This window comes from Saccopteryx bilineata, chromosome 4 (genome assembly GCF_036850765.1).
Source record: "Saccopteryx bilineata isolate mSacBil1 chromosome 4, mSacBil1_pri_phased_curated, whole genome shotgun sequence".
NCBI classification, from domain to species: Eukaryota; Metazoa; Chordata; class Mammalia; order Chiroptera; family Emballonuridae; genus Saccopteryx; species Saccopteryx bilineata.
Window position 1 is genome coordinate 129,368,153 of NC_089493.1, and position 25,561 is coordinate 129,393,713.

At 55.1% G+C, this 25,561-nt stretch overlaps 1 protein-coding gene across 2 annotated transcripts; it reads right to left on the reverse strand.

Annotated features, from left to right (window-relative positions):
* Positions 1–5,050: 5,050 nt before the first annotated feature.
* INSYN1 (inhibitory synaptic factor 1) lies at positions 5,051–21,103 on the reverse strand. Of its 2 annotated transcripts, none has more exons than XM_066278108.1 (3): positions 18,464–18,591; positions 5,985–6,123; positions 5,051–5,814 (listed from the first exon to the last, which is right to left on the reverse strand). In XM_066278108.1, the coding sequence occupies exon 3, from the start codon at positions 5,668–5,670 to the stop codon at positions 5,092–5,094; it is 579 nt and encodes a 192-aa protein (XP_066134205.1). In that variant the 5' UTR covers positions 5,671–5,814; positions 5,985–6,123; positions 18,464–18,591; the 3' UTR covers positions 5,051–5,091. The 2 variants fall into 2 exon arrangements, with proteins under 2 accessions (XP_066134205.1, XP_066134204.1); XM_066278107.1 differs by lacking the exon at positions 5,985–6,123 and adding an exon at positions 19,598–21,103 and having other exon boundaries at positions 5,053–5,814; positions 18,464–19,185.
* Positions 21,104–25,561: the final 4,458 nt, after the last annotated feature.

The following is a 25,561-nucleotide window of genomic DNA, read 5'->3' on the forward strand; positions in this document are numbered from 1 at the left end:
TTTCCCACCAGTACCCTCTGTTTCGGCAGGGCCTCTCTCTAGTCCTTGTATGGCTACCCCAGCCATTTTTGGACCAGATGCCCTCAGTTTCCACTTCTAGGTGTCCAGGTTCTACTGTGTTGCCAAGGAATTTCATTTCAGTTCCCTCCTCCTCCCAGAAGCCTTCCTAAGATATACTCCAACCCTGAACCCAAAGCCAGTTCAGCCCAGACCAGAAAGGGCTTGAGGGCAGCCTAGTCTTCCAGGCTCTATCACTAAGACAAGAAGAGGAAAGGGCACTGGACTTGGAGCTGTTTGGGCTGGTTGTCTAGTCAGTGCCCCACACCCACAAGGAACTGGAGATGAGTTCTAGGAGGTTGGACTAATGCTTCCAGGGGCCTGACCCCCGGTGAGCACTGCTCAGTGGTGCTGAGGGCAAATCTGAACTCCAGCAAGGCCTCTGTTTGCAGGGGCTCTAGGTCCCCTGAAGCAAGGAGTGTGATAAGCAGGGCAAAGTCTAGGTCCAGGTCCTGTTCCTGCACAAGGGCTGGTTATTCTGGGCATGATAATACACCTTGCTGAGTCTCTGTTTTCTTATGTGTTTAATTGGTATTGTCTGGGTTACTTGGAGGGTTGCTTTAAAGCAGGTAAGATAATTTATGTAAACTGCCTAATGCATCAAATTATAGGTGTTCTAGAAATAGCAACTCTTACATAGTATAAATAATAAATAATAGTAATCCCAAATCTTTGCCAATGTCTGACTGTGCAACTTTGAAACAAATTCCTTATTAGTCCATCAGCTTTCTCACCTTAATGAAGATTGTGGGTCATCCATTTATTCAATAGATAATTATTGAGCAACCTATTATGTGTTGGGCACAACTACATCTGTCACTTAGTGTTAGTTAAAAGACATGACACTGGGCTTGGCATCTACAAGGTGGTCAATAAATGTCAGTTTTCTTACTCAAGTTGTAGCTGGAGGATGGGAGCTGGTGGGGGCGGTGAGGGGCAGTGTGAGGGTCAGAGAGTGGGAACTTAGGAAGGGTAGTGTGGCGGTCCCGACCTACTTAAATTCCCAGCTCCCCTTGACCCTTTTCCCTTCCACTGACAGGGCCCCACTTTGTCCCTAAGGGTGGGGGATGGTGCTGGGGTCTCAGAATAGTTTGCCCCCCTTTCTGCTCCATAGTTCCATTGGACCTTTGTAAAACTGGACAGTGTGTCCCTTGCCTGTAGAGTGGAGACAGCAGGGTCTCCTCATTCTCAGACATTGGAAACACTGCCACAATCTTGTCCCGTGAAACTGGTGTCAGGCTGCGGACCCCTCTTCACTCCTCCCATACTCCAGAGTGGTCTCCTCACCAAGCTGGCCTTATGTCTCATGTTCCTGGCTTCTCTCCCAGGGACCACAGGCTGCTCACACAACCACCTTTGGCTTCTCAATGCTGAAACCCTATACCCCTTTGCTTGGAGTTTGTCTGGCTGCAAGGTCACACACAACCAGACCCTCCCAGGGGTGCTGGGTATGTGTGGGTGCACGCACAACCAACACGAGATCTGGCATGGGGAGGTCTGCAATGAAAGCTGATTGAATGAATGTCCCCTCTGCAAATGGGGCTCATTCATTCATTCAACAAACATTTATTGAACGCACAATTTATTTGGTGCCAGGACCTTTCGTAGTGGCCAAGTTCTCCAAATACTGAATGGCATTTGCAGGTTTCCTGCTCCCAACACCCACACCCCACAAAGGCCCACCTGGATCTCAGCCCCTTCTTGCCCCCAGAAGCCAGGGCACTCTCTCCACCATCGACTGGACTATAGCATATGTTTGAGTGCCAGGTCAAACTGAGTTTGGGATCAAACTCTGGTGCCATATCTATCCCTTAGACAAGTTGTGAACTCAAAGCCTCAATTTCCACATCTGGAAAATGGGTATAAATATAATCTCACATTTCCTGTGAGGACATAAATGCAATAAGACATATGCTTAGAACATGCCCAGTGCATAGTGCATGTCCAGTGAACAGAACTGTCTTGTTGGCTCCCTCTGTCTCACAGCACCTGTCTGCTTCCTCCACATTACCAGATGTCACAGCCTGAGCTCACAGTGGTTGGTAGAATAAGACTTCCTGAAAACGGGGAGGTCTGGTAGGGCATCCTGGGAGAGGGAACCCAGAAACCAGAGGTGGCAAGAGCAGGCAGCGCCTACCTGATGGAGTAGGAAGGTCTAGAACAGGGGTCGGGAACCTATGGCTCGTGAGCCAGATGTGGCTCTTTTGATGGCTGCATCTGGCTCGCAGACAAATCTTTAATAAAAAAAAATAACGTTAAAAATATAAAACATTCTCATGTATTACAATCCATTCATTTCCTACTGCTCATGTTCATGGTTGCCGGTGGCTGGAGCCAATCACTGCTGTCCTCCGGGACAACACCAAATTTTTATTGGATAATGCATAATGTACACAGGTCGTTGTATGGCTCTCATGGAATTACATTTTAAAATATGTGGCGTTCATGGCTCTCTCAGCCGAAAAGGTTCCCGACCCCTGTTCTAGAGGAAGTCCCAGGATGGCTGTGTCTGCTTCCAGGATGGGGAGCTCACTACCCTGAAGCCAAGTATGCTCCCGCAGCTCAGACAGTCACAGTTCCCTGAGTCAGCAGCCACGTTCTGCATTTCAAGTCATAAGAAAGCCTCAGGGATCCACCCCTCTGTCAGGCCCAGACTGGTTCTGGTGTAAAACAAGGGCAGCCAAGTACTTTCCAGGCCTTTGAGAACCTATACCCATCTCAGTACCCACTCCCTGTTCCTCCAGGACACCCTAGCACTACTGCCCCATTTGGGGCAAGTCACCAGGTAGTAGATGTCAGCGGTGGCCACATGTAATCACACAGCAGAGTGGGGCGGGGTCTCCCAGGAGAGGACAGCGTCTTCCCTAGGGCTCTCTCAGATTCCTCCAGGTGAGATGGTGCTCCCTGCAGACAGTTTTTCCTTGACTGCTGTAAAGCTGAGAGACTGGAATTCTATAAACAGCCTCGCCATTGGAGAGCAAAAGTGAGTCCCAAAGCCAGGTATGCCCATACCTGGGCATGGCCTGCCTGGCCTGCCCATCGTCATGGTCAGGCAGGGAAGGGCCCAGCAGGCCATCCCTCAGGGAGCCCCTTGCATTCCTCGTTTGAGCCATGGTCCTATCGCTCATAACCACCACTGCCCCAGAGTGTCCTGGGGCTGAGAGGGGAGCTCAGACCTCTTGCTCTCAGGCCTGAGCATTACCAGCTAGTCATGATCCCCTGCTCTGGATTTCTGCCCTAGAGACTGCACCTTGGCTGGCTCTTTAAGGCCTGCAGAGCCTCCTAGGCTGGGCTTGTCTCTGGCATCAGCCCCAGACTGGCCGGCACAGTCTACCTCCTACCTCAGGGCTGGGCAGCTCCCTTCTGATGGGCTCTCCCAGGATCCCAAGCGTGGAGCAGAGATCCCTGACAGTCCTCAGTGGGCTGTGCCTCTGTCTTCACTGAACGTGCCGTAGGGACACCCTAAGCAGTGACCCTTGCACTGCCATGGCCATCCCCCTCTGAGCCAGTGGGAGGGAGACCAGCAAGCTGTGGCCCAGGGACAGCTCCCAGCAGATGACAGTGACTTCTTTCCCTCCCAGCTTAGGGCTCCCGGCTCTGGAAAAAACTAGAATCTGAATTGAGGTCCCATTGACCACAATACCTGTCCAGTGGTTGGCATTTGCCAAGTGCTTTCACAGTCCCCACCCTGCTGAAGCCCCATAGCAGCTGGTGAGGTAAGTGAACACTGTCAGACCCATTTCACAGATGAGGTAGATAGCCTCAGAGAGTCAAATGGACTTGACCAAGATCACACAGCTAATAGCTAGCAGAGCCAGGTATAACCTGGAAACTACATGCTCAGGGGGGCAGAGGGGCACAGGCTCTGCGACCTTGGGCCACTCACTTAACCTCTCTGAGCCTCAGTTTTCTCATTTGGAAAATGGGGATAGCATTAGTTCCTGTCTTGTCAGGTGAAGATCAGATGAGATTAGGCTATACAATGTATTTGGCACAGGAGTGGCACAGCGATCAGCTCAATACCATGAGCAGCAATTGGGATGATTAGCCCAAGGATATTCAGATGCTGTCTGAGGGACCATGCCCCCGGTGAAGCCCTGGTACCTCCAGGCTCCCATGTTATCTCTGTGGGTGTCATTCATAACCTGCCCCAGCATGAAGGAGCCGCACTAGAGCAAGGCCATCAGATTCTTCTCAGGAGCAGCCTGCCTGCTGATGGTGGTCAACGGCCTGTCTGGCCCATGGCAGCCGCTGCTGGCTCTCCCACATGGATCTAAGCAGTGCTCAGGGCTGATCCAGGGGCTGGCTGAGGCTCTACGGGGAGTCATTGAACCCTAGAGGACAAGGCTGGGTAGGCATGGAGCCTGAAGGTATGGGAGTGGTCCAGGTTCTCCAAACACCTGCCCAGCCCAGCCTGGTCCTCCAGGGTCTGTGTAAGCCCAGCTTCCCAGCATGCACATCCGGCCCAGGGGAGCAGCTTGCTGCTTCTCCGTGTCTTGGGTGACCCTGAGATGGAGTCAGGCAGGGGGTAGGGCTGTATATATCCAGTTAGGTTTACCTCTGGGAAGGAGAGGCAAAGTCGGCCCAGCCTGGAGTGACACCTGCCCTGGGCCCTCAGGCCTCCGGTCTCCCTGGCATCCCAGTTAGCCTTAGTCTTGCATGCTGCTCCTTGACAGCCTGCCTCAGCAGCTGAGTCCCTCGGGGACCTGGCCCACGTCAGCAGTCAGACTTGAGAAGAGTCCCAGGTTAGACCCACCTGACCTGACTGATCCACTTTGGGACACTGCCCCCTCTCAGGAGCACTGTGACGAGAAGGAAAGGAAGGAGGTTCTGGATATGATTCCTGGGCCCTAGGAGGCAAGCCGGCAACTCTGCCTAAGATGAGCTCCAAGAAAGGTTTGGGGCCTGTGGGACTGGATTCTTAGCATTTTAAAATTTTATTACGACCGTGTTTGTTTAAATATATATATACATACATATATATATATATATTTATAACTCTATGCACCCGCCACCCCCAGCCCCTCCTTGCCCCTAGTTTTTCCCCTTGGCTTTCTGTCTGGTGGCCGTGTAGGGGAGCATCGTCTGCGTGCTCTTGTCTGACACTGTTTGGGTGCTGCTGTTCCTCGTGACCCTTCGAGTCTGCTCGGGAACCGAGGCGGGGCCTGAGTGTCGGCCAGTCAGTGGAGAGCGCTTCAGCTTGCTGGGGGTCAGGGAGGTCTTGAGGAGGCCCACGTGGGCCTCTGTATGGGAAGGCTCTGGGGACAGGCCCACCTCCTCCTCTGCCGCTGCCTCCTCGCCATCCTCCTCCTCGTCGTCACAGCACAGAGCATGGTAGAGCACTTTGTCGCTGAATCGCACTCTCTCCCGTGTGCCTGGGGTCCGCTGGGGCAGCTGGCCCTTAACAGGGCCGGTGCTGAAGGCCTCTTCACTGGAGGAGTCTGGGGTCTCCACCTGTGGCCCATTGGGGATAGGCATGCCGCCGTTCATGAGTCGGTAGTCAGGGACAGTTCCTGGTCGGGCTGGCTCAAGGCCATCCACGGAGTCTGGCGGGGTAGAGACATCCAGGAAGGAGCAGAACTCCCAGCTGTCTGATAGGATGTCGGCTGTCATGAAGTCCAGGTGGCCCAAGTCAAAGGGGCCGCCCACACCAGCCTTGTCGCTGCTGGAGGTGCTGCTCACAGTGGCTGTGGTCCAGTCATCCGGCTCCAGTTCAAAGTCAAAGTCTGAGGTTAGCTTATCTATCTGGCTCACCACCTGGCCGGGAAGGGCAGAGGCATGAGGCGTGAGAGGGGCAGGCGGGATCTGGCATCACTTGGGTGTGATCATGCTCCCGCCCACATCCCCCAGCTGGTGACCCTATAGGATGGTGAGGTCACAGGCTTCTTTGCCCTGTGGAGGCCCAGACTGGGCTGGGGGGAACGGACCTTGTTCCAGCCATTCCAGTTTTTCACTCCTCAGTCTCCTGGTTGGCGGGGGACTGCCCTCCAGCCCTGCACTCCGTCCATTCACACAACTCTCTCCCCCATGGTCAGCTGCTGCTCTGGAGACTTGATCCTCCTTTGACTGAGGTAGGGGGGCATTTAAAGAGGGCAAGATAGGTGAGAGTTGTACCCACCCTCGCAGAGAAATGATACAGGGTGACCATGAAGAAGCATGCCAGACCAGCCTGTGCAGCTGGTTGGCGACTGTCCCAAGGGTCTCTACCACCCCACCCCTACGCACCCCAGAATTTTCTCACTCCTTCCTTTCCCTGACCACTGCTGCCTGGAGATCAATCCTGGCTTGTTGGGGAAGGAATAAAACAAGCATTACTTGGTATGCAATAAAAAACCCCATCCATCCTGGGCCCAGAGCTGCCTGTTAAATGCAGTTGGGGTGGGAGGGGGAGCCACTCAGTGGCAAGGTCACCGCACCTGCCCACCCCACAAGGACTGAAATTCTGACCATGTGGGCAGCCCTGCCTCAGGACATCCCCTGGCCTATGCTACTGTCAGCGCATGAGTTAGGAATGAAGATGGTGAGGCAAAGAGAGAGACACAATCAGAGACAGAGGGAGAGGACAGTGGAGAGGAGGAGAGAGGCTTCAGGCCAAAAAAAAAAAAAAAAAAGCAAAACATCAAAAGCAAAGCAGAGGAACCAAGAGACCCAGAGATAAAGCCATACACAGTGAGTCACCAAGCCTAGGGCCCTCTCCCAGCACCTCTCCAGTGTTCTTACCTGGAGTCAGGTCAGTCAATTAACTGATTACGTAATGCAGTTCCTAATCGACAAAACTTCACTGAGGACTGCTGCTGTGCAGACATGTGCTAGGTGTCTGGTGAGCAGTGGGGGGTGAGAAGTGTCCCAAAGTTAAAAAGGAAAGACATAACAGAGGCGTCAGGAGGGGTCTGGGTCAGTGGGATGTCTGCTTGGTCAGGAGTGAGGGGTTTCCGTGCAGGTGACCTGGTCAGTGAATGTCCCACTTAGGTCTCAGTTTCTCAGTCTGGAAGTGGGAAGCTGGGTGAGTGGGTTGGTCTCCAAGGTTCCTTTCATCTCTGAGATGCTAGGAGTGACTGGAGAAGCTGTTTTAGGTGTTGATGTCTAAGGATGCCCTTTTGCCATGTCCCAGGTCAAGGGTGGCCAGAACACTTGGCTGAGGCCTGAAGAAGAGCTGAAGGGAGTTAAGATAACCTGGGTTCCAGGGCTTGGCAGTTTGGCTCAGTGGTAGAGCGTTGACCCGATGAGTGGAAGTCCTGGGTTCGATTCCCGGCCAGGGCACACAGGAGAAGTGACTCATCTGTTTCTCTACCGCTCCCCCTCTCCTCCCCTCTTTCTCACTCTCTCATCCTCACACACAGCCATGGCTCAATGATTCAAGCACACTGGCCCCGGGTACTAAAAATAGCTTGGTTGCAAGCATGGTCCCAGATGGGCAGAGCATTGGCCCTAGATGGGGGAGGGGGGTGCTGGATAGATCCCCATAGATCCCCATTGGGGCATATGTGGGAGTCTATCTCCCCTCCTCTCACTTGGAAAAAGAAAAAAAACACATCTGGGTTTAGACTGCTCTTTGAGTCTCTGGTAAGTCACATAACTCCTCTCGAACTCCGCTTCATTCACCATCAAGTAGCCCTGATAACTGCAGCTCTGTCAACCTCACCACAGCTTCACGAGGAAAAGTGAAGGGATCCTGTGAGGCACTGGTGATAAAGTGACATCATCTCCCATCTCTGAGCATCAACCGTGCATCAGACTCCCCAGCCACAAGATTGTCACCTCATGAGATCAAACATGATGGGCTGAGACATCAGTCACTGGGAGGCTGAGATCTTGCCGTCACCGCGCCCCTGCAAGACTGCACACTGCTCTGCGTGCCACTGTGGTTTCTTGGTTTGGGCAGGTGACAGGCCTGGGGCTCACTCTCCAATCTGGCCACTGCTGTTTATGTCTCCCCCTACCACAGAGAAGCTCATATCCTCCAGAAGTCCTTGTTCAACCCAAGCCCCTCCTGAGGGCTGGTGGGGGTTCTGGCCTAGAGCTCTCAGACTGGGTTTGCCTCCACCCATACCCCCAAGGTCCTGATTTGGCAGGTTCTAGGTTAGTTTTGAGAAGGTGCAGATCCAACAGGCTTCCCTGCACTGCAGCTGTCAGCCTGGGACACACTTTTGAGTACCACTGGCCAGAGGCCTGGGATTTAGGCTGATGAAAAAATAGCAGCTCAGGGCATTGCTGGCCTTAGGAGTGGCCTTGCACCTCTGGGCAGCCACGCCCTCCAGTTAGACTCCTCTGATCAAGCTGGCTGCTGAGAGTCCACTGCTGAGTAAGAGGGCAACACTAATAGGAATCGGAGTTCAGCTATTTGGATGTGATGGCCCAGAGTCGCAGAGGTCAGGCCAGGCCTAGAGGCTGGGCTCCTCACCTCCTGTGAGAAAGACCCACAGTGCACAGTGCAGGATTCCTGAAGCCTTCAGGCCTAAACACACTCCCCCTGTGCAAGGCCCCTGTGAGACATCTCAGGTGGCCTTCAATTTCAGGCCCTCCCCTTCTTCCTTAGAACCCCGCTCTGGCTCCACCCTGGGGGTGTGGAGGGAAGGGGAAAGGGCTGGCCTGGATTTGAGCCCCAAGTCTTTCCTCTCTGTAATCCCGTTTTCCTTCCCTGTAGAGTGGGATGACACTCTCCTCCTCACCCAGGTGACGGAGAAATAGATATGAACGTGCACTAAACGGCAGGGTCAGTATACCCAAGCACCCGAGAACCTGGCTCTGGAACCACACCTGGGGTCCGACTCGCTGTGCAGCTTACTGGCTTTGTGACCTTAGCCAAGTCACACAGTGTCTCTGTGTGTAAGTTCCATCAGCAAAGGGGAGAACCCTCATAGAACCTACTTTGTTAGGCTGTTGTGAGGATTCAATGACTGGATGCATGGAGAGCATCTAGAACAGTATCCACAATGCACACTGGGCACTAACATGTGACCAGGCCCCTGGCACCAGGTCCAACAGCTGATGGCAGTCAATTCTTCACTGAAGGAATGACACTCTGATGGGGGTGCTTCTGGCGCCTGTGCAGAATGGGACAGGCTGGGCCTTTCAAACCCCAGCACACAGGTGGCACTTATGTTCCCCAAGGTAGGGCTGTTTCCAGATGAAACTTCAGGAGCCAAAGAAGTTACAAAAGCCAAACGGTTGAGGCCCACAAGCAAACCTGGCCCTGCTCCGTGGGCGGGGCAGGTCAAACCCACCTGATAAGTGGTCTTAAGTGAGGTACCAAAGGGTACTCAGATTGTATGCAAGGCCCAGTCAGTACATAACCCTGCGCCTCATTTCATGGGGCCAGTGGGAGGGCAGGTGTGGGGCAGGCCCCATGTTACCTGCCTTGCTGCTGTGGATGTCTTGAAATGTGTGATTGTGCTCTGAGGTTTAATAATCATTTTGCCTGCATGTAATTTGAGATTATTTTGGAGCACAGGGGAAATAATTATATACACAGGAAAAAAAGAGAGGAGGAGAGGGAGAATGGAGAGAGAAATGAAACCATAAAAATCACAGAATCCTAGAACCTCAAAGCCAGAAGGGCCTGGACATACTGTTGAATCCCCCATCCTTCTTACTGGGCTTGCTGATAGGGACACTGAGGCCCAGAGACTGGACAGAGCTCAGCTGAGTCCTGACTCCTGGGCATGGTCCCTTAAGAAGATAAATGACCTATGGGGGGGGGAGGGGTAAAAGGGAGCATAGGAGAGGAACGGCAGGGCTGAGGACTGACTCAGAGTCCTCTGAGGGTCCCAAGCCCTGACCCAAGGGTACCCCCAACCTCTGTCCTAGTCACAGAGTCAGCTCCCCACACCTGAACGCCATTCACACTCATCACACTAGGCCTTTCCACCGGCAGTAGCTTCCTGTCCAGCTCCTGCTGCCCCTGCATCCAGGGAACTTCCTAATGGGCCCATGGGACCTAGCACCCTTCCGCTTCCAGCACTTCCATGCTCCCCGGACTCCTGAGCCTCCAAGCACCGCCCCACACCAAATTGGGCTAAGGGCCCTTTGCTCTGCACCCTGCCAGGCCTGCCTCCTCCCCACTCCTACACACCCCTTTTGCAGCTTACTTAGCCCTGGGCCTGACCTGAGGGCCTGGCTCCTGTCCTACTCACTTCATCTCAGTTCCATAAGGAAGTCTTCCTTCATCCCTAGTTGAGGACAAATTTCCTTAAAATATTATCCAGTATTTATCACAGCTACACTATGATGAGCATATAGATTATAATGTGGTTGATACCTTCTCCCCACAAGATGTGGGCCAGGGAATGCCTCGTGCAACATTGCATCCCATCTGGACCAGGGATTGGTGCACACTTCACAGATACAGCTGTTGAATATGTAGATTAGTTGAGACATCTTAATAAAAACTACTAGGGGGGTCTTTTCCTTGGTCCTGGACACCTCAGTATTGCCTGCTCCAGCCCTCCCTCTAGCCATCCCTGAGCTGCTGCTCCGAGGGAAACATGGCTGCGTTCCACAAAAGCCTAGAGCCAGAATGAGGATGGGCAGTCCTGCACCTCTCTCTCCTGTCTTCCCCCCACCTCTCCTGTCATCCCCCCACCTCTGGTCCCCCTAACTCTCTCCTGTCTTCCCCCCACCTCTCCTGTCATCCCCCCACCTCTGGTCTCCCTACCTCTCTCTCCTGTCTTCCCCCCACCTCTCCTGTCATCCCCCCACCTCTGGTCCCCCTACCTCTCTCTCCTGTCATCCCCCCACCTCTCCTGTCATCCCCCACCTCTGGTCCCCCTACCTCTCTCTCCTGTCTTCCCCCCACCTCTGGTCCCCCTACCTCTCTTCTGTCTTCCCCCCACCTCTCCTGTCTTCCCCCCACCTCTCCTGTCATCCCCCCACCTCTGGTCCCCCCACCTCTGGTCCCCCACCTCTGGTCCCCCTACCTCTCTCTCCTGTCATCTCCCCACCTCTGGTCCCCCTACCTCTCTCCCCTGTCTTCCCCCCATCTCTGGTCCCCCTACCTCTCTCTCCTGTCATCTCCCCACCTCTGGTCCCCCTACCTCTCTCTCCTGTCTTCTCCCCACCTCTGGTCCCCCTACCTCTCTCTCCTGTCTTCCCCCCACCTCTGGTCCCCCTACCTCTCTCTCCTGTCATCCCCCCACCTCTGGTCCCCCACCTCTGGTCCCCCTACCTCTCTCTCCTGTCATCTCCCCACCTCTGGTCCCCCTACCTCTCTCTCCTGTCTTCTCCCCACCTCTGGTCCCCCTACCTCTCTCTCCTGTCTTCCCCCCACCTCTGGTCCCCCTACCTCTCTCTCCTGTCTTCCCTCCACCTCTGGTCCCCCTACCTCTCTCTCCTGTCATCCCCCCACCTCTGGTCCCCCTACCTCTCCTGTCATCCCCCCACCTCTCCTGTCTTCCCCCCACCTCTGGTCCCCCTACCTCTCCTGTCATCCCCCCACCTCTGGTTCCCCTACCTCTCCTGTCATCCCCCCACCTCTCCTGTCATCCCCCCACCTCTGGTCCCCCTACCTCTCTCGCCTGTCATCCCCCTACCTCTGGTCCCCCTACCTCTCTCGCCTGTCATCCCCCTACCTCTGGTCCCCCTACCTCTCCTGTCATCCCCCCACCTCTCCTGTCTTCCCCCCATCTCTGGTCCCCCTACCTCTCTCTCCTGTCATCCCCCTACCTCTGGTCCCCCTACCTCTCCTGTCATCCCCCCACCTCTGGTCCCCCTACCTCTCCTGTCATCCCCCCACCTCTCCTGTCATCCCCCCACCTCTCCTGTCATCCCCCCACCTCTGGTCCCCCTACCTCTCTCCTGTCTTCCCCCCACCTCTCCTGTCTTCCCCCCACCTCTGGTCCCCCTACCTCTCCTGTCATCTCCCCACCTCTGGTCCCCCTACCTCTCTCTCCTGTCATCCCCCCACCTCTGGTCCCCCTACCTCTCTCTCCTGTCTTCCCCCCACCTCTGGTCCCACTACCTCTCTCTCCTGTCTTCCCCCCACCTCTGGTCCCCCTACCTCTCTCTCCTGTCTTCCCCCCACCTCTGGCCCCCCTACCTCTCTCTCCTGTCTTCCCCCCACCTCTCTCTCCTGTCTTCCCCCCACCTCTGGTCCCCCTACCTCTCCTGTCATCCCCCCACCTCTCTCTCCTGTCTTTCCCCCACCTCTGGTCCCCCTACCTCTCCTGTCATCCCCCACCTCTGGTCCCCCTACCTCTCTCCTGTCTTCCCCCCACCTCTGGTCCCCCTACCTCTCTCCTGTCATCCCCCCACCTCTCCTGTCTTCCCCCCACCTCTGGTCCCCCTACCTCTCCTGTCATCTCCCCACCTCTGGTCCCCCTACCTCTCTCTCCTGTCATCCCCCCACCTCTGGTCCCCCTACCTCTCTCTCCTGTCTTCCCCCCACCTCTGGTCCCACTACCTCTCTCTCCTGTCTTCCCCCCACCTCTGGTCCCCCTACCTCTCTCTCCTGTCTTCCCCCCACCTCTGGCCCCCCTACCTCTCTCTCCTGTCTTCCCCCCACCTCTCTCTCCTGTCATCCCCCCACCTCTGGTCCCCCTACCTCTCCTGTCATCCCCCCACCTCTCTCTCCTGTCTTTCCCCCACCTCTGGTCCCCCTACCTCTCCTGTCATCCCCCACCTCTGGTCCCCCTACCTCTCTCCTGTCATCCCCCCACCTCTGGTCCCCCTACCTCTCCTGTCATCCCCCCACCTCTCTCTCCTGTCTTCCCTCCACCTCTCTCTCCTGTCTTCCCCCCACCTCTGGTCCCCCTACCTCTCCTGTCTTCCCCCCACCTCTCTCTCCTGTCTTTCCCCCACCTCTGGTCCCCCTACCTCTCCTGTCATCCCCCACCTCTGGTCCCCCTACCTCTCTCCTGTCATCCCCCCACCTCTGGTCCCCCTACCTCTCCTGTCATCCCCCCACCTCTCTCTCCTGTCTTCCCTCCACCTCTCTCTCCTGTCTTCCCCCCACCTCTGGTCCCCCTACCTCTCCTGTCTTCCCCCTACCTCTCTCTCCTGTCTTCTCCCCACCTCTGGTCCCCCTACCTCTCCTGTCATCCCCCACCTCTGGTCCCCCTACCTCTCTCCTGTCATCCCCCCACCTCTGGTCCCCCTACCTCTCCTGTCATCCCCCCACCTCTCTCTCCTGTCTTCCCTCCACCTCTCTCTCCTGTCTTCCCCCCACCTCTGGTCCCCCTACCTCTCCTGTCTTCCCCCCACCTCTCTCTCCTGTCTTCCCCCCACCTCTCTCTCCTGTCTTCCCCCCCACCTCTCTCTCCTGTCTTTTCCCCACCTCTGGTCCCCCTACCTCTCTCTCCTGTCATTCCCCTACCTCTCCTGTCTTCTCCCCACCTCTGGTCCCCCCAACTCTCTCTTCTGTCCTCCCTTTACCTCTGGTTCCCTCACTTTTCTTGGTAAGTTGCTACCTCCTTGCCTCCCCTACTCCCAGCTCTGGGTCGCTGGTTACATAACTGGGGATTCTGCATTATTTATGACCACTGATTACTTTTTAATTCTGTGATTATGTTATTTATTGTCTTCCTGGGGGCTGTGACATTGAGGATGGGGGGAGTGAGTTGACCATGATTCATGACTCCCATCCTGCAATTTGGCCTAATCGGCCATGAAGTTTGGTGAATCTATCCAGAGGAGGGGCACACAAAGGAAAAAGGGAGGCAAGAAAAAAAAAGAAAAATCCGCACAATTCCTGCTAAGTTGCGGGTGATGGAGCTGACCCACTTTTTTCGTGGTCCCCAGCCTCTCCTGCTCCAGCTTCTTCCTGACTGGGCCACATTTACCTCATGCCCTACAGCCCGTGGCTTTCCTGGCCCCTCAGACATGACATCTTGCCAATGGATGGCACAAATGCCATGTGCCTGGCCCCTAAAAAATCAGGTGGGGGATCCTCACTCACATCTTAGGCTGCAAGAGGGTTTTGCCCACCTCTCCATCTTCCTGAGGTTTTCAGGCCGCAGTGGGCAACTAGGCTCTTTAGTTATAGCCTACCCAGTGGCCAGTGATGATGTGAGGGATACCAGTGGTCAGCACAGGAACATTTGAGCTCCCATGTTGAGTGACATCTTGGGGGGGGGACCAAGGAGGAAGAGGCCACATAACTACTGAAGGTAAGCTCAGCATCTGGGGGGCCTTGGCTGCTGCCCTTGGGGACTCCTGCTTGGTAGGGAACAGGGAGAACAGCGGGGACAAGGCAGAGTTCCACTCAGAAACAAGGAGTTTCCTGGGGAACCAGTGGGGTTCCCACGGAGGACAAGACCCAAGTTCTGTTCTGCGGCCTGCATGCTCCATGTGCCCCTGCCTCCCGCTCTCCTCCTCTGGGTTACTCCACTGGGCCCTGCCAGCTTCCCTGCCAACCCTGATCCCTGACTGTGCAGAGCACACACCCTCCCCAGCACCTCTGTGCTGGCTGAACCCCTGCTTGGAGGCTCCTCTCCAGCTATGCGTTGAAAGTGTACTCTCACTTCCCTTCCTTCAGTCTCCATCCAAAGCCATCTCATTGGAGACCTGCTTCCCACCTCCATCACACTCCCCTCTCCCAGCCAGAAGAGTGGCTGCCCACTGTAGGGCCCCTGCTCTGACCTCCCTGATTGTGGTGGCAGAGAAGCCAATGTGACTCCAAAAGAACAAGGCCTCGTGTGGAGCTGAGGAGCAGGCCAGTGCTAAAATATTTCACCAACAATACCTAACAGCTAGAGAGCTAGTTTTGTGACCATTACCATGCTAAGGACATTATATATACTATCGCATTTAATCCTAACCGCCACCTCCGTGCTGATGGGGGGAAGGAGGCATAAAGTCTTATACCCTCATTTCAGAGATGCAACACGAAAGCACAGACAGGTCAAGTGACTTTCGTATGTTCACACAGCTAGGTAGGAAGGGTGTGGGAGCTCAGATGTGAACTGGAGACATCTGAGCCCCCCTACCTCTCTCTCCTGTCTTCTCCCCACCTCTGGTCCCCCTACCTCTCCTGTCATCCCCCACCTCTGGTCCCCCTACCTCTCTCCTGTCATCCCCCCACCTCTGGTCCCCCTACCTCTCCTGTCATCCCACTTCTGGTCCCCCTACCTCTCCTGTCATCCCCCCACCTCTCTCCTGTCTTCCCTCCACCTCTCTCTCCTGTCTTCCCCCCACCTCTGGTCCCCCTACCTCTCCTGTCTTCCCCCCACCTCTCTCTCCTGTCAACAACTCCTTGGCTGCCTTGTTTCTCTACATTAAGATCCACAAAATCCTGTGGAACTTAGAGAGCCTGTGGGGACTGGCCTGGCACCCTGGACGACTGGGGGACCTAGGAGAGACTGGAGCTAATTAATGATTGATGTCACCTCCCTCTGAAGCACAATGTTTGCTTTCAAGACACTTTTACCTTCTCACCTCACTTAGTTCATAAAACTACCTTCCTCACCCATGAGACAGAACTTGTCCCCTATCTTCCTGGGAGGAGGGCAGTGGTAGAGCTGCAGGGGAGGGCAAGGAAGATATGGGAGACTGAATGCCAAATCCTGTAGGGGTGTGAGTAGATGCTGGCCCCCCTACAGTGTGCCAAGCCTCATATAAATCCTTGGAGATCACTCTGAGGTATGAATTATCTGCATTTCCATTTTAGAGATAAGCAGACTGAGGCTCCGGGGTGGAATAGCCTGGGGCGGTGCTTTCATGCTTCTCATTTTTCTATGAATTTCAGGCTGCGGGCTCAAGAGAGTGAGGAGGCTTTGCCTTGACCCATGGTCTCTGGGGAAGGGAGCACAGATGGAGAAGGAAGGGGCACAGCAGAGGAGGTACAGTGAAGCCCTTCCTCTCTGCTGGCCTTGCTCCTTCGTCAAGCACCCTGTGTTCTCCCTGGCAGTCTTGTATATGAATCTTGGCTTCATAGCTAAGTGCTTCAGAGACAAGAACCCAGCTGGCGAGCTCCGAGCTGGTGCTGCCTAGAAAGTGGGGAGCCCTCTCAACCTTGGGCCTACCCGCGCCCCCCACTGAAAAATGCCCTACAAAGTGCCTGAGATGGAAAGGCAGCTTTACAGCCTCTTTGGAGGACCAGGAGCCAAGATTTCAGGCTCCCAGGGATGGGGGGAAAGGGGCTGCAACCCTTTATCTCAAACTGGAGCCTGGCACCCCTAAGTGGTAACCCCATTCCTTACAAGTACCACCTTCTGGGAATAGCATCTCCTCTTCTGCCTGGGCCTCTAGGAGCTTACCTGCTTTCCCAACATTCCTTCTGCCCATCACTCCATATCCAGACCCAGCCTGGGGAGTGGGGGAGCTCTGAGGCCTGCCCCCCTTTCCTAGCTGGGTACCATTGGCAGGGGGCAGGTGGTGACATATAGGGTAGATTCTGGTTGCCATAGCAACATGCCAAAGTCTCGTGTGGAGGCACATGGCCTATAGGGGCTGTAGGGGGAGGGGACTCCTCTTTCTCCATCCTGGCACAGGCCTCTGGGCTGTACAGTCCATGAGCCTGAAGCTCTGCTGTTCAGGGAATGGGAGTGGGTGAGCATGTGTCCTGAAAAGGGAGAGAGAGGCAGTCTCAAAGATCTGCAGACAAACCCTAGTGCTTCTGATCATCCTGCCTTGTCCTCTAAAGGGCACCCTCTCAGAGTGTCACAGGATGAGCAGAAGGCTTCAACTCTAGAAGGTCCCTAACCAAATGAAAAGAGGTTGCCCATTAGCCTACCTGTGGAAGGCCCAGAAAGGCATCAAGACCTGACTGTTACTGAGTGCCCCTGGTAGGCTCTGTGACCTTTGACAAGCCTCTGTCCCTCTCTGGGCCTCAGTTTCATCAACAGTAATAAACAGGGCTGGTCTGGATGACCTGTGGTATGCCTTCAAGCTCTAAATCGCTCTGAGGGGGGGCTAGAGGGGGGAGCGGATGCCTGCAAGGTGCTCAATTGGTCAGTTAGGAGTAGGCTTTGTGCTATATACTAAAGCTGACTTCCAGGCTTAGAGTCAATCTGGTTCTTTCTGAGTAGGCCTTCTGGGGCATAGGTCCCATGCCCCTGCTCAAGAGACTCTGGACAGTTCCCATGACTCTGATGGAACCACAGAACATCTGGAATGAATGGGGGGTGGGGGTGGGGAGGGATGAGGAGGGGATTGGCAGTCCTTTGGACCAATGAGGTTGGGGGAGGAGAGGTTGCTCAGGGGTCTTGACCACCAAATTGTCTTTCCTAGAGATGTTCAGCCCAGACAATGGTCGTCCCAGTTCTTGGACAGAAGCACCTGCAGCAACAGTCATTCTCACTTCCCAAGGAAGGACTTCCTGGCAGGTGCCATGAGGCTGACTCTGGGCAAAGGGGCAGCTGCCCAACCTCAGCTCCTATCCCACATCTCCACTCTGGACACAGTGCCTTTCAAACATGTCCTGCTCCTTGGCTCTCAGGCCAGGATAGAATGCCACTGCCAGTCTGGAGTTGGTACCAACCATCACCCATTCTCCTCAATCTTGCTAGAACCCCCATCCTCCCTGCATAGCTGGTGAGGAGAGCCCAAGCCAATATTCCAGTGCAATCACTTTCCCTGCCTTCTCTGCAGGGGCTCTGGTTACAAGGAGTTGAAATTTGCCTAAAGCCCACCTGGCTGGTGTAATGGCACCCAGTGGGCAAATTCAGGCCAGTGGCTCAGAACGCTGGTCATGCATCTTGGGCTCTAACAGAACCCAGGGGGCAGGGCCGAGGACACGTGTACCTCATTACCCCAGCTTTGTGGGAAGTGGTAATTAAACTGGGCTCCATTTAGAGAGACAGAGAGGGACACATATTCTAGGGTCTCAGTGACTTTTCAGCCTTAGTAAAAGAACATTCAGAACTGTGGGATGGGAATACATCCCTTAAGAGGAAGTCCCTGCCCCTGCCACTGTGCACAGGAACTCTGGCACCCACCAGCACTTCCCCAGACTCATTCCCACCTCAGGGCAGGATAGACCTAGCTGGCTCTAATTTTTCTAGAATCAAGGGTTCTGAGTATCTGAAGAATGCTCTAAGCTGGACCCCAAGCAGGGGTACTGCCTCATTAGAGCCATCCATAATCTCCCAGGGATCCCTGTGGCCAGCTCAGAGCCTGGGAGGCAGATGGTGGGGTCAAAGGTCCACTTGGGCTCCAGAGGAGTGTATCCCACAAAGAAGTTATATTGGGATTCAGTCCTTATTGGCCACCTTGGCAGCCGTGAGTGCTAACCACAGAGTCATGGGACCAAGCAGTCTCTGCAACACAGGGACCCCTCTAGCCCTGGACTACCATGAGGTTTTTAGCAGAGCAGATTTGGGAAGAGCAAAACGAGAAGGAAGTATTCAGTAGAGTGGCACATGTACATGCAGCTTTTTGTGCGCGCGCACACACACGAACATGCATGTGAGAGTACATTCTTGTGACAGGCCCAGGAAAACTGGTCTAGAGTCCGTCTGGCCCCCTCACTTACCTCCCTGAGTTCCCTGGCCACTTCCTTGAGCTCCCTCAGGATGCCCTCGAGCTGCCCGATGACCATCTTCATGCGCTGTCGAATCCGCTCACGCTGGCCCCCACCACTGCTTGGGTTGTCACTGGGCTGCCCGAGGTCCGGGGTGCCCCGAATGTTCATCCTTTACCACGTGGCCGCAGGCCTGCCCATACTCCCCCCAGCCAGGCACACACTGAGTCTGCCTCCACAGAGTCCCCCTCAGCCAGGCAGAGCTCCACATCTTAACGGCCCCCCAACCCACCCTGGCCCTGGGTGGCCCTCACCCAGCCCCTGACCCCTGCCACCCTGCCTTCTCTGCCTCTGGATGGGGAATGGGACACTGGGAGGGAGACAGAATCTGACAGGGGGTCAAGGTGAGGACACAGGAGGGCAAGGGGAGGGGCTTTGGACCTCAGGAGTGGGCTCTAGGATTTGAAGTGCCTGTAGGTGTGCTTGGCTGACGTCTGGCTGAGCCTGGACACCACGGCAGGGGGATGACTCTGCAGGGACTGAGGGTAGGAGATGCCCTTGGGATAGGGGAAGGCAGCAGCAATCCCCTCACAACTCTCGGGCGTTGCAAAGGCAGAGGTCTCTGGATGCAACTGACACCTGCCGAAGGATGGTGGCCGGGGTCTTCCAGATGTGGAGGGGGCTCCAGATGTTAACAGCTCTGGAAAGGGGGCTGGATTGGAGGAGGGCACCCCCTGCAGAGAGATCAAGCCTGGCATCAGCACTCCTAGGCTGCAGCACCGGCTGGTCAACGCTGCTGCCTCATTCCTCTCCGCAGCCTGCACCCTTTCTCACTGGGGATTTATTAAATTTTTTCTTTGTGGGGAGGGGTGGTGGAGGCAGATGGTACAGCACAGCCCCTCTTTGGGAAGGAAAAGAGGAAGGCCCTGCTCTAGAGGCAGAAGTCCTCAGCCTGCCATGGGGCTCTGTGCCCCAGGTCCCTCCAAGCCCCCCTCCCTACCCAGGACTTGCCCCGTTTGTTCACCAGGGGGTCTCTCCAGTCTTCTGCCCTCCCCTCGTAGTGCCCGTAGGGTGCCTTAGTTCCCAGCAGACCCTTGCTTTCCCAGCCCCGCCTTCCCTCAGAATCCCGTTCTGCTCCGGACTCACCGAGGGTGGGGGCACCAGCCTGCCTTCCGAGCAGCGTTGGGGGCCAAGCCCCAAGATTGAGGTTGAGGGGGCCCCCCCCGGGCTCCCTAGGGCGGGCTTCTCTCTCTGGACCCTTCAGCCCCTGGCCTCAGGGAGGTCCTCAGAGCCGCCCCGGGAGACATCTGGGCAGTGGGAGGGGGCGGGGCCTCCGCGCTCGGAGAACGGGGGGCAGAAAAATCTCTTCCAACCTCCAAGAGGCTCCGGGTGGGGAAGGAGCGAGGGTCCAGCGGGCCCGGGGTTCTCAGACCACAGGTGACCCGGGGCAGGGCGTCCGAGGCGACGCAGGGCCGATCCCAGAGCGCGAGCCACAGTCGGAGGGATCGAGGGCGCGGGGATCCCCTCCGCCCGCGCTGGGCCCTGGCATTCCCCGGGCTCGGCACCGTTGGCCTTGGCTCGGTTCAGTCCGGAGCGGCTGGCGCAGCCGCCGCGGCCCGCGGGGTCTGCCCTGCCTGGAAGAAGCCGGCAACGCCAGGCACCCCGGACGCACTCAGCCCAGACTCGGGATGTCCGCGCTCGCACTACCGCACCCGCGGAGTCCGGAGCGGCCGCGAGGGTCCGCGCAGTCCAGCCCTGTGCTCGGTCAGAGGCGAGAGCGCAGTCGACGCTCAGTCCACGGTCGGAAAGGTCCGGAAGCAACCGGACCCCAGGGGAGGGCGGCGTCGGCCGCGGCACTGGTCCTCGCCGGGCCCGGCCGCGAGGGCGCGAGGCAGGGGGCCCGGCCCGGCTACGGTTCGCGGCCCGGACGCGGGCCGGAGCGGCGCGGGGCGTAGAGGAGGAGGCGACACAAGCAGGAGGAGGAGGCGCGGCAACGGGAGAAAGGATGGGGGAGGGCGCGCGGCCCGGCCCGGTCCGGTCCGGCGGGAAGCGTGGGGCTAGAGGATCCGCTCCCCGGCAGCTGCCTCCCGCCAGCGCTCCCCGGCTCGCCGCCTCTCGGGCTCCAGGTAGCAGCGGACCGGGCGCACGGGCGCCGGCACCGGCTGGGCCTCTATCCGCGGCCTCGCCGGGACCCGCCCGGCTCCAGGGGCCTGGGCCCGCTCCCGTGCCGCCGCATCGTCCGCGCCCGCGCCCCCCGCCCACCTGCGCCCCCGCCGGACCGGCAGCCCGGCCAGACGCTGTTCCCTCCGAGGCCGCTGGGCTCCGCGTCTAAGCGAGCTCGGCGCTGGCAGGAAAGGGCCGGCCCTGCGCTCCGGGAGGGAGCTTTTAAAGCGACACACACGCCTCCCAGTGCGGCCGCGAGCGCCGAGCGGAGCTGTCGCCACCCGGTGCAGGAAGCTGCCCTGTGCTGGCGGGGCTGGAGGCGGACTAGCCTGGCCGGACTCCGCTGACCTCGGGGCGCGACCGGACAGCAGGCTACCGACTGAGTTTCTTCCCACCTTCCAGACACCCCTTTTGTTCCTCACCCCACTGCGGTGCACCCCACGCGTCGCTATTGGCGATGTCGCCCGCATCCAGACCTTTTTCTTCTCCCCATCATACCTCAGACTACCCCAGACCTTACCGTAAGTCTGATTAATTGAGAAAACAAAATATAGACAACCTTGACTGAGCACCTTCGGTGTGCCTAGCTCTGGCCTGGGAGCGGCTGGGGATTGGAGGCTCCTGTGATGACAGGTATTCCTTAGACACAGGTCACTTCATCCACGTTATTCAATCACATTCAACATTTACGCAGCATTTCTGTTTACCAGACTCCATGCTAGACTCTGGGGTAGAGTTAGGAAAAACTAGCATTTCAGGAAGCTCACAGCTCGTGGGGGGTGCTGGGAGGACACTCCTGAGTAAACCGAAGGTGGTAAGTATAGGACAAAAGCAAGTTCTAAGCAATGGTGAGGGACAGGGAGGGTGGGGAGCAACCCAGGCTGGGGCTGACAGCCTTTCGGGGAGTCAACCCTGAGCTCTAAGGCTCAGGGATGCTGGGCTATCCGGGTGACAGTCAGTGTGAGGGAGGCGGAGCTGAACCTTCCAGGCAGTGAGGAGGGGAGACAGCAGGGCTCAGATGCAGAAGTGATGGGAGGGCGAATTTAAGCCAGCTGTGGCATTTTAGAGCTTGGTGGAGAGTGGATTAGAGGAAGACCAGATCCCGGAGAGACTCAGAGGCCACGGTTTAGGAGTTTAGATTTTTATATTCTGGGGCGGAAGGGAACCTGGTCCTGCCTGCCCTCTGGGAAGATTCCCCTGGGTTATTGTGACTGGTGGGCCTGCTGGTTAGGCGGAAGAACAGAGACCAATTAGAAGGCTATCACTTGAATGGAGCTGAGAAAGAAGGAGGAGCTAGGGCAGCAGCAGTGAAGGAGAAGAGAGGATGCTTTGAGAAATAATTTAGGAGAATGTGGTAGGACTTGGTTGAACTTTAAGGACAGAGAATCCAGGAGGCCCCTGACTTATAGCTTGGCAGCCTGAGTAGATGGCTGGATCACTAATTGAGTTAGAGAACAGGTCTGGGATGAGGAAGTGGAGTCCAATTTGGAACAGGTGGAGATATCCTGAAGACAGGTATCTGGGTCTATGCCTGGGCCAGAGTGTGTGTGTGTGTGTGTGTGTGTGTGTGTGTGTATGTGATCATCATTACAGGGGATGAGATTGAGCAGAAAGACTACACAAACTAGTAATGAAAGTATCTGGTCCAGATCAGAGCCCTGGGAAGGAGTCCCCAAGTGAGATGGACAGCCACGGTCAGGGAGATTAGAGAACCAAGAGAGGTCAGGCCCTGCAGGAGAGGGTTTGTTGGAAGCACGTGCTCAGCAATGTCAATGGCTGCAGCAAGCAGCTGTAAGGGAAGGAATGGGAAGTGTCCATAGGAGGCCACTGGTGATGAGTCAGGGGCAAGTTTTGTGGTTGGAGTGGAGGGGAATAGAGGATGGAAACTGGCAGGAGCAAATTGTTGGACATTGAAAACTGAGTGGTTGGTGAAGAATCAGAGTTAGTGATTGTTAAAAGTTCAAACGACAGGGTTGTGCAAATTTTGAACTAGAAGTGGATGAGGGTTCAAGGGAGCTGGAGCTGGATGGTGATTTGACGCTAGCCCACGGGTGGGGGGGTGGCTTGAACTCCCGGGAGAGAGAGATTGTTGCCCTTTTGCTACCACCATCTCACTCCAGAACTCTATCATGAGAAGCTGAAACTCTGTCCCCGTTAAACAATAACTGCTCATTTTTCCTGCTCACCCCTGACTCCTACCATTTCACTTTCAGTGCCTGAGAATGTGACTACTCTAGGTGTCTCAGAAAGTGAAATTAGGCAGTCCCACTAAACACTTCCGTGGAAGCTGTGATGCTAGTGGATGACCAAGATCAAAATGGGCTCAGCCTGAGGAAGTAAAATGAGTTTCTAGTTTCAAGTCCGTGGAACCACCTGCCTACCTCCAAAATGAGGGAGGGTGTTTGAACTGGGAGTGTTAGGAGACAATCAACTCAGTTTGAGAGGATGGATGTGACTGCTTAATACTTCATTGATCTTGGGTCTCAATAGAAGTAATATAATACATATACATACATATATATATACATACATATGTATATATGTATGTATACATACATATATATTTTGTTTCTTTATATATATAAATGTATATATATGTTTCTTTCTATATATATATATATATAAAAAGAAAAAAATGTTATTTTCTACTGTCATTTTGACTCAGAAAAATAGAGCTGGTTAAGAGGACCTACTCTCCAGGGTCATTGTGAACATGGAATCAGAAAATGAATGTGGACATGCTTGGCCCAAAGCCTGGCACCTGGTAGGTGCTTCATAGACAGTAGCTGGTCTTGGCTCTTATGTAACAGCTTTATGTCTATAAGGCTTATGTCCCTGTGAGGCTGTGAGCTCCCAAGAGAGTATCTGTATTGTATCTGCCCTATCTGTCACATGGGCCAGTAGAGTGGAGTGTGATGGCTAGTGACTTTGACTTTGGCCTGTTTTCCATCAACTCATTTCTGGCATACTGTTCCTTTAGGAAATTACTCCCTGTTGTTATATAGGCCCAATGGGTTATTTGTTAAAAGTCCCGCTGCTTTCACCCATGCTCAGCTCATTGCCAGCAGGCAGGTATATGACCCACACTGCAAGAATCCCAGAAGCTCAATCTCCAGCACCAGTGATCAGCTCAAGGGGTGGGCATATTACTCAAGCAGGGCCAATCAGAGGCATTCCCTGAGATTGATATGTAGATGCCAGGAAGAGGAAGCCTTCCTACTGAGCACACTGCTGAATGCTATGGGCCAGAGGCTTTGGACAAGGCATCATTCCCATTGAATGTAGGGATTAAGCAGAGCAACAGATGGGAGAGAAATTTAATGGGCACGATGGCAGCACTGAGTCCTAATTTTGGGTCTTATGCCTTTGTTCCTGCTGTTCTTTCAATCCTGGGAGCTGCAACAACATCTTGCCCATCTCTAAGGGCCAGTGGATTCCTCATTGCTCCAGTTGGTTTGGTGAGTTTCTGTCTCATGCAACCAATGGGAGCCTGATGTATACACTAGGGGGATACTGAATAAACAGGTGATCTACTAAATGATAGGACTTCGATGTGGAGGAAGGGATGTCCAAAGATCCTGAAACCAGAGGGGAGGGTGGGTATTTGGGGGGTTATTACATCAGGTCCAAGTTCTGCTATTCATCAGCCTAGTGATCTTGGGAAAGTTGTTTGCCCTCTCTGAATCTGAGGCTCCTTATCTGTAAAGCAGGCAGAATAATCGTAACTGTATAAGGTTGCCTTGAGGTTGGAGTGAAGTAAGGGACAAGAGGCATCACACATAGTGCCGCGGGTTAGGGCAGGTGAAGCAGAAGCTGGAAGAATGGAAGCTGTTTTTACTGGCCTGCCATCCATGGTGGCTGAATGTGCAGGGCTGAGGTTGGCATGCAGGCCAGGAGAGAACAAAGATTCAATCCACAAGCTGAACCGGAAGAAGTGGGTCCTTGCAGTCCCTGAGCTAGAGTGCACATTTTTGAGCTTTGGAGAGAGAGGAGGGAGACATCAGAGAAGCTAGCACTTAGGTGGGAGAATTGGGACAACCTGGTTCCTCTACCACCTTCCCCGCTGACCATGTGACTCACTAACTCTTCCCAAGCCTCAGTTTCCTCTTTGCAAATACCTTCCTGACCGTTGTCTCGAAGTGTTACTTAATCACTTTCTTCCATGTAATGTGTTCAGCACAAGGCTTAGCATGTATTCCATACATATTAGCTACTGTTATTGATATTTGGGGCTTAGAGAAATTTTCCAAACAAAGGGCGGGTGAGTGGGATAGCACCATAGGCAAGTTTTTCATGGGAAAAAACCCCAAGTAAAGGGGAGTCTATATCTGAGTTTCCCAGGGAAGTCCACTTCAGCATGAGGAGGAAATGACAAGCTAGCTGCACGGTAGCAGGCTCATATTGGGGAAGCCCCATCTGGAGACATCTTCCTAATCACTGCCATCTCCCCAGCTGAGGCAAGGTTCTCAGATTTTCCTGCCCTGGCTGCTTCCTCTTGCTCACCTCTTACCTAACTCCTCAAAGCCGATAGCCTGGCTTCGGCCATCCTTCATTACTGAGTGCCCTCACAGGGCAAGACCTTGTTCCTGCTAGGACTGGCAGACCCTTTTCCTCCTGTGTTCAAGGCAGCCCTTTTATGGTACCTGAACTTGCTAAGCTTGTCCTGCGTCCAGGCACCCTCTCCTCTGTGACATCACAGGTCATTACTCCCGATTCTCTACCACCTCCCTGAGTGCTGCTGCTCAGAGGGGTGCAAGGGCTCTTTCTTCTTCCTTTAGTCCCTCGTAGAGTAGCGATGCATGCAGTTCTCACCTAGACTTGCTCCTCACTCTACACCCCTTCCCCAGCTGAACTCTTCCACACTCCCTAAAAGTTCTTGACTTCTAATTTGCTATTTCCAGAAGAGACCTCTCCGAAGCTTCAGACTACATTGCTGCCTGCCTGCTG

Excerpts from the sequence above, each read along its gene's own strand:
- INSYN1 (XM_066278107.1), bottom strand. The coding sequence starts at position 18,622 with ATGAACATTCGGGGCACCCCGGACCTCGGGCAGCCCAGTGACAACCCA. Across the intron at positions 5,815-18,463 it reads TGGCCAGGGAACTCAGGGAG|GTGGTGAGCCAGATAGATAA; the intron begins GTAAGTGAGGGG and ends CTTCCCGGCCAG.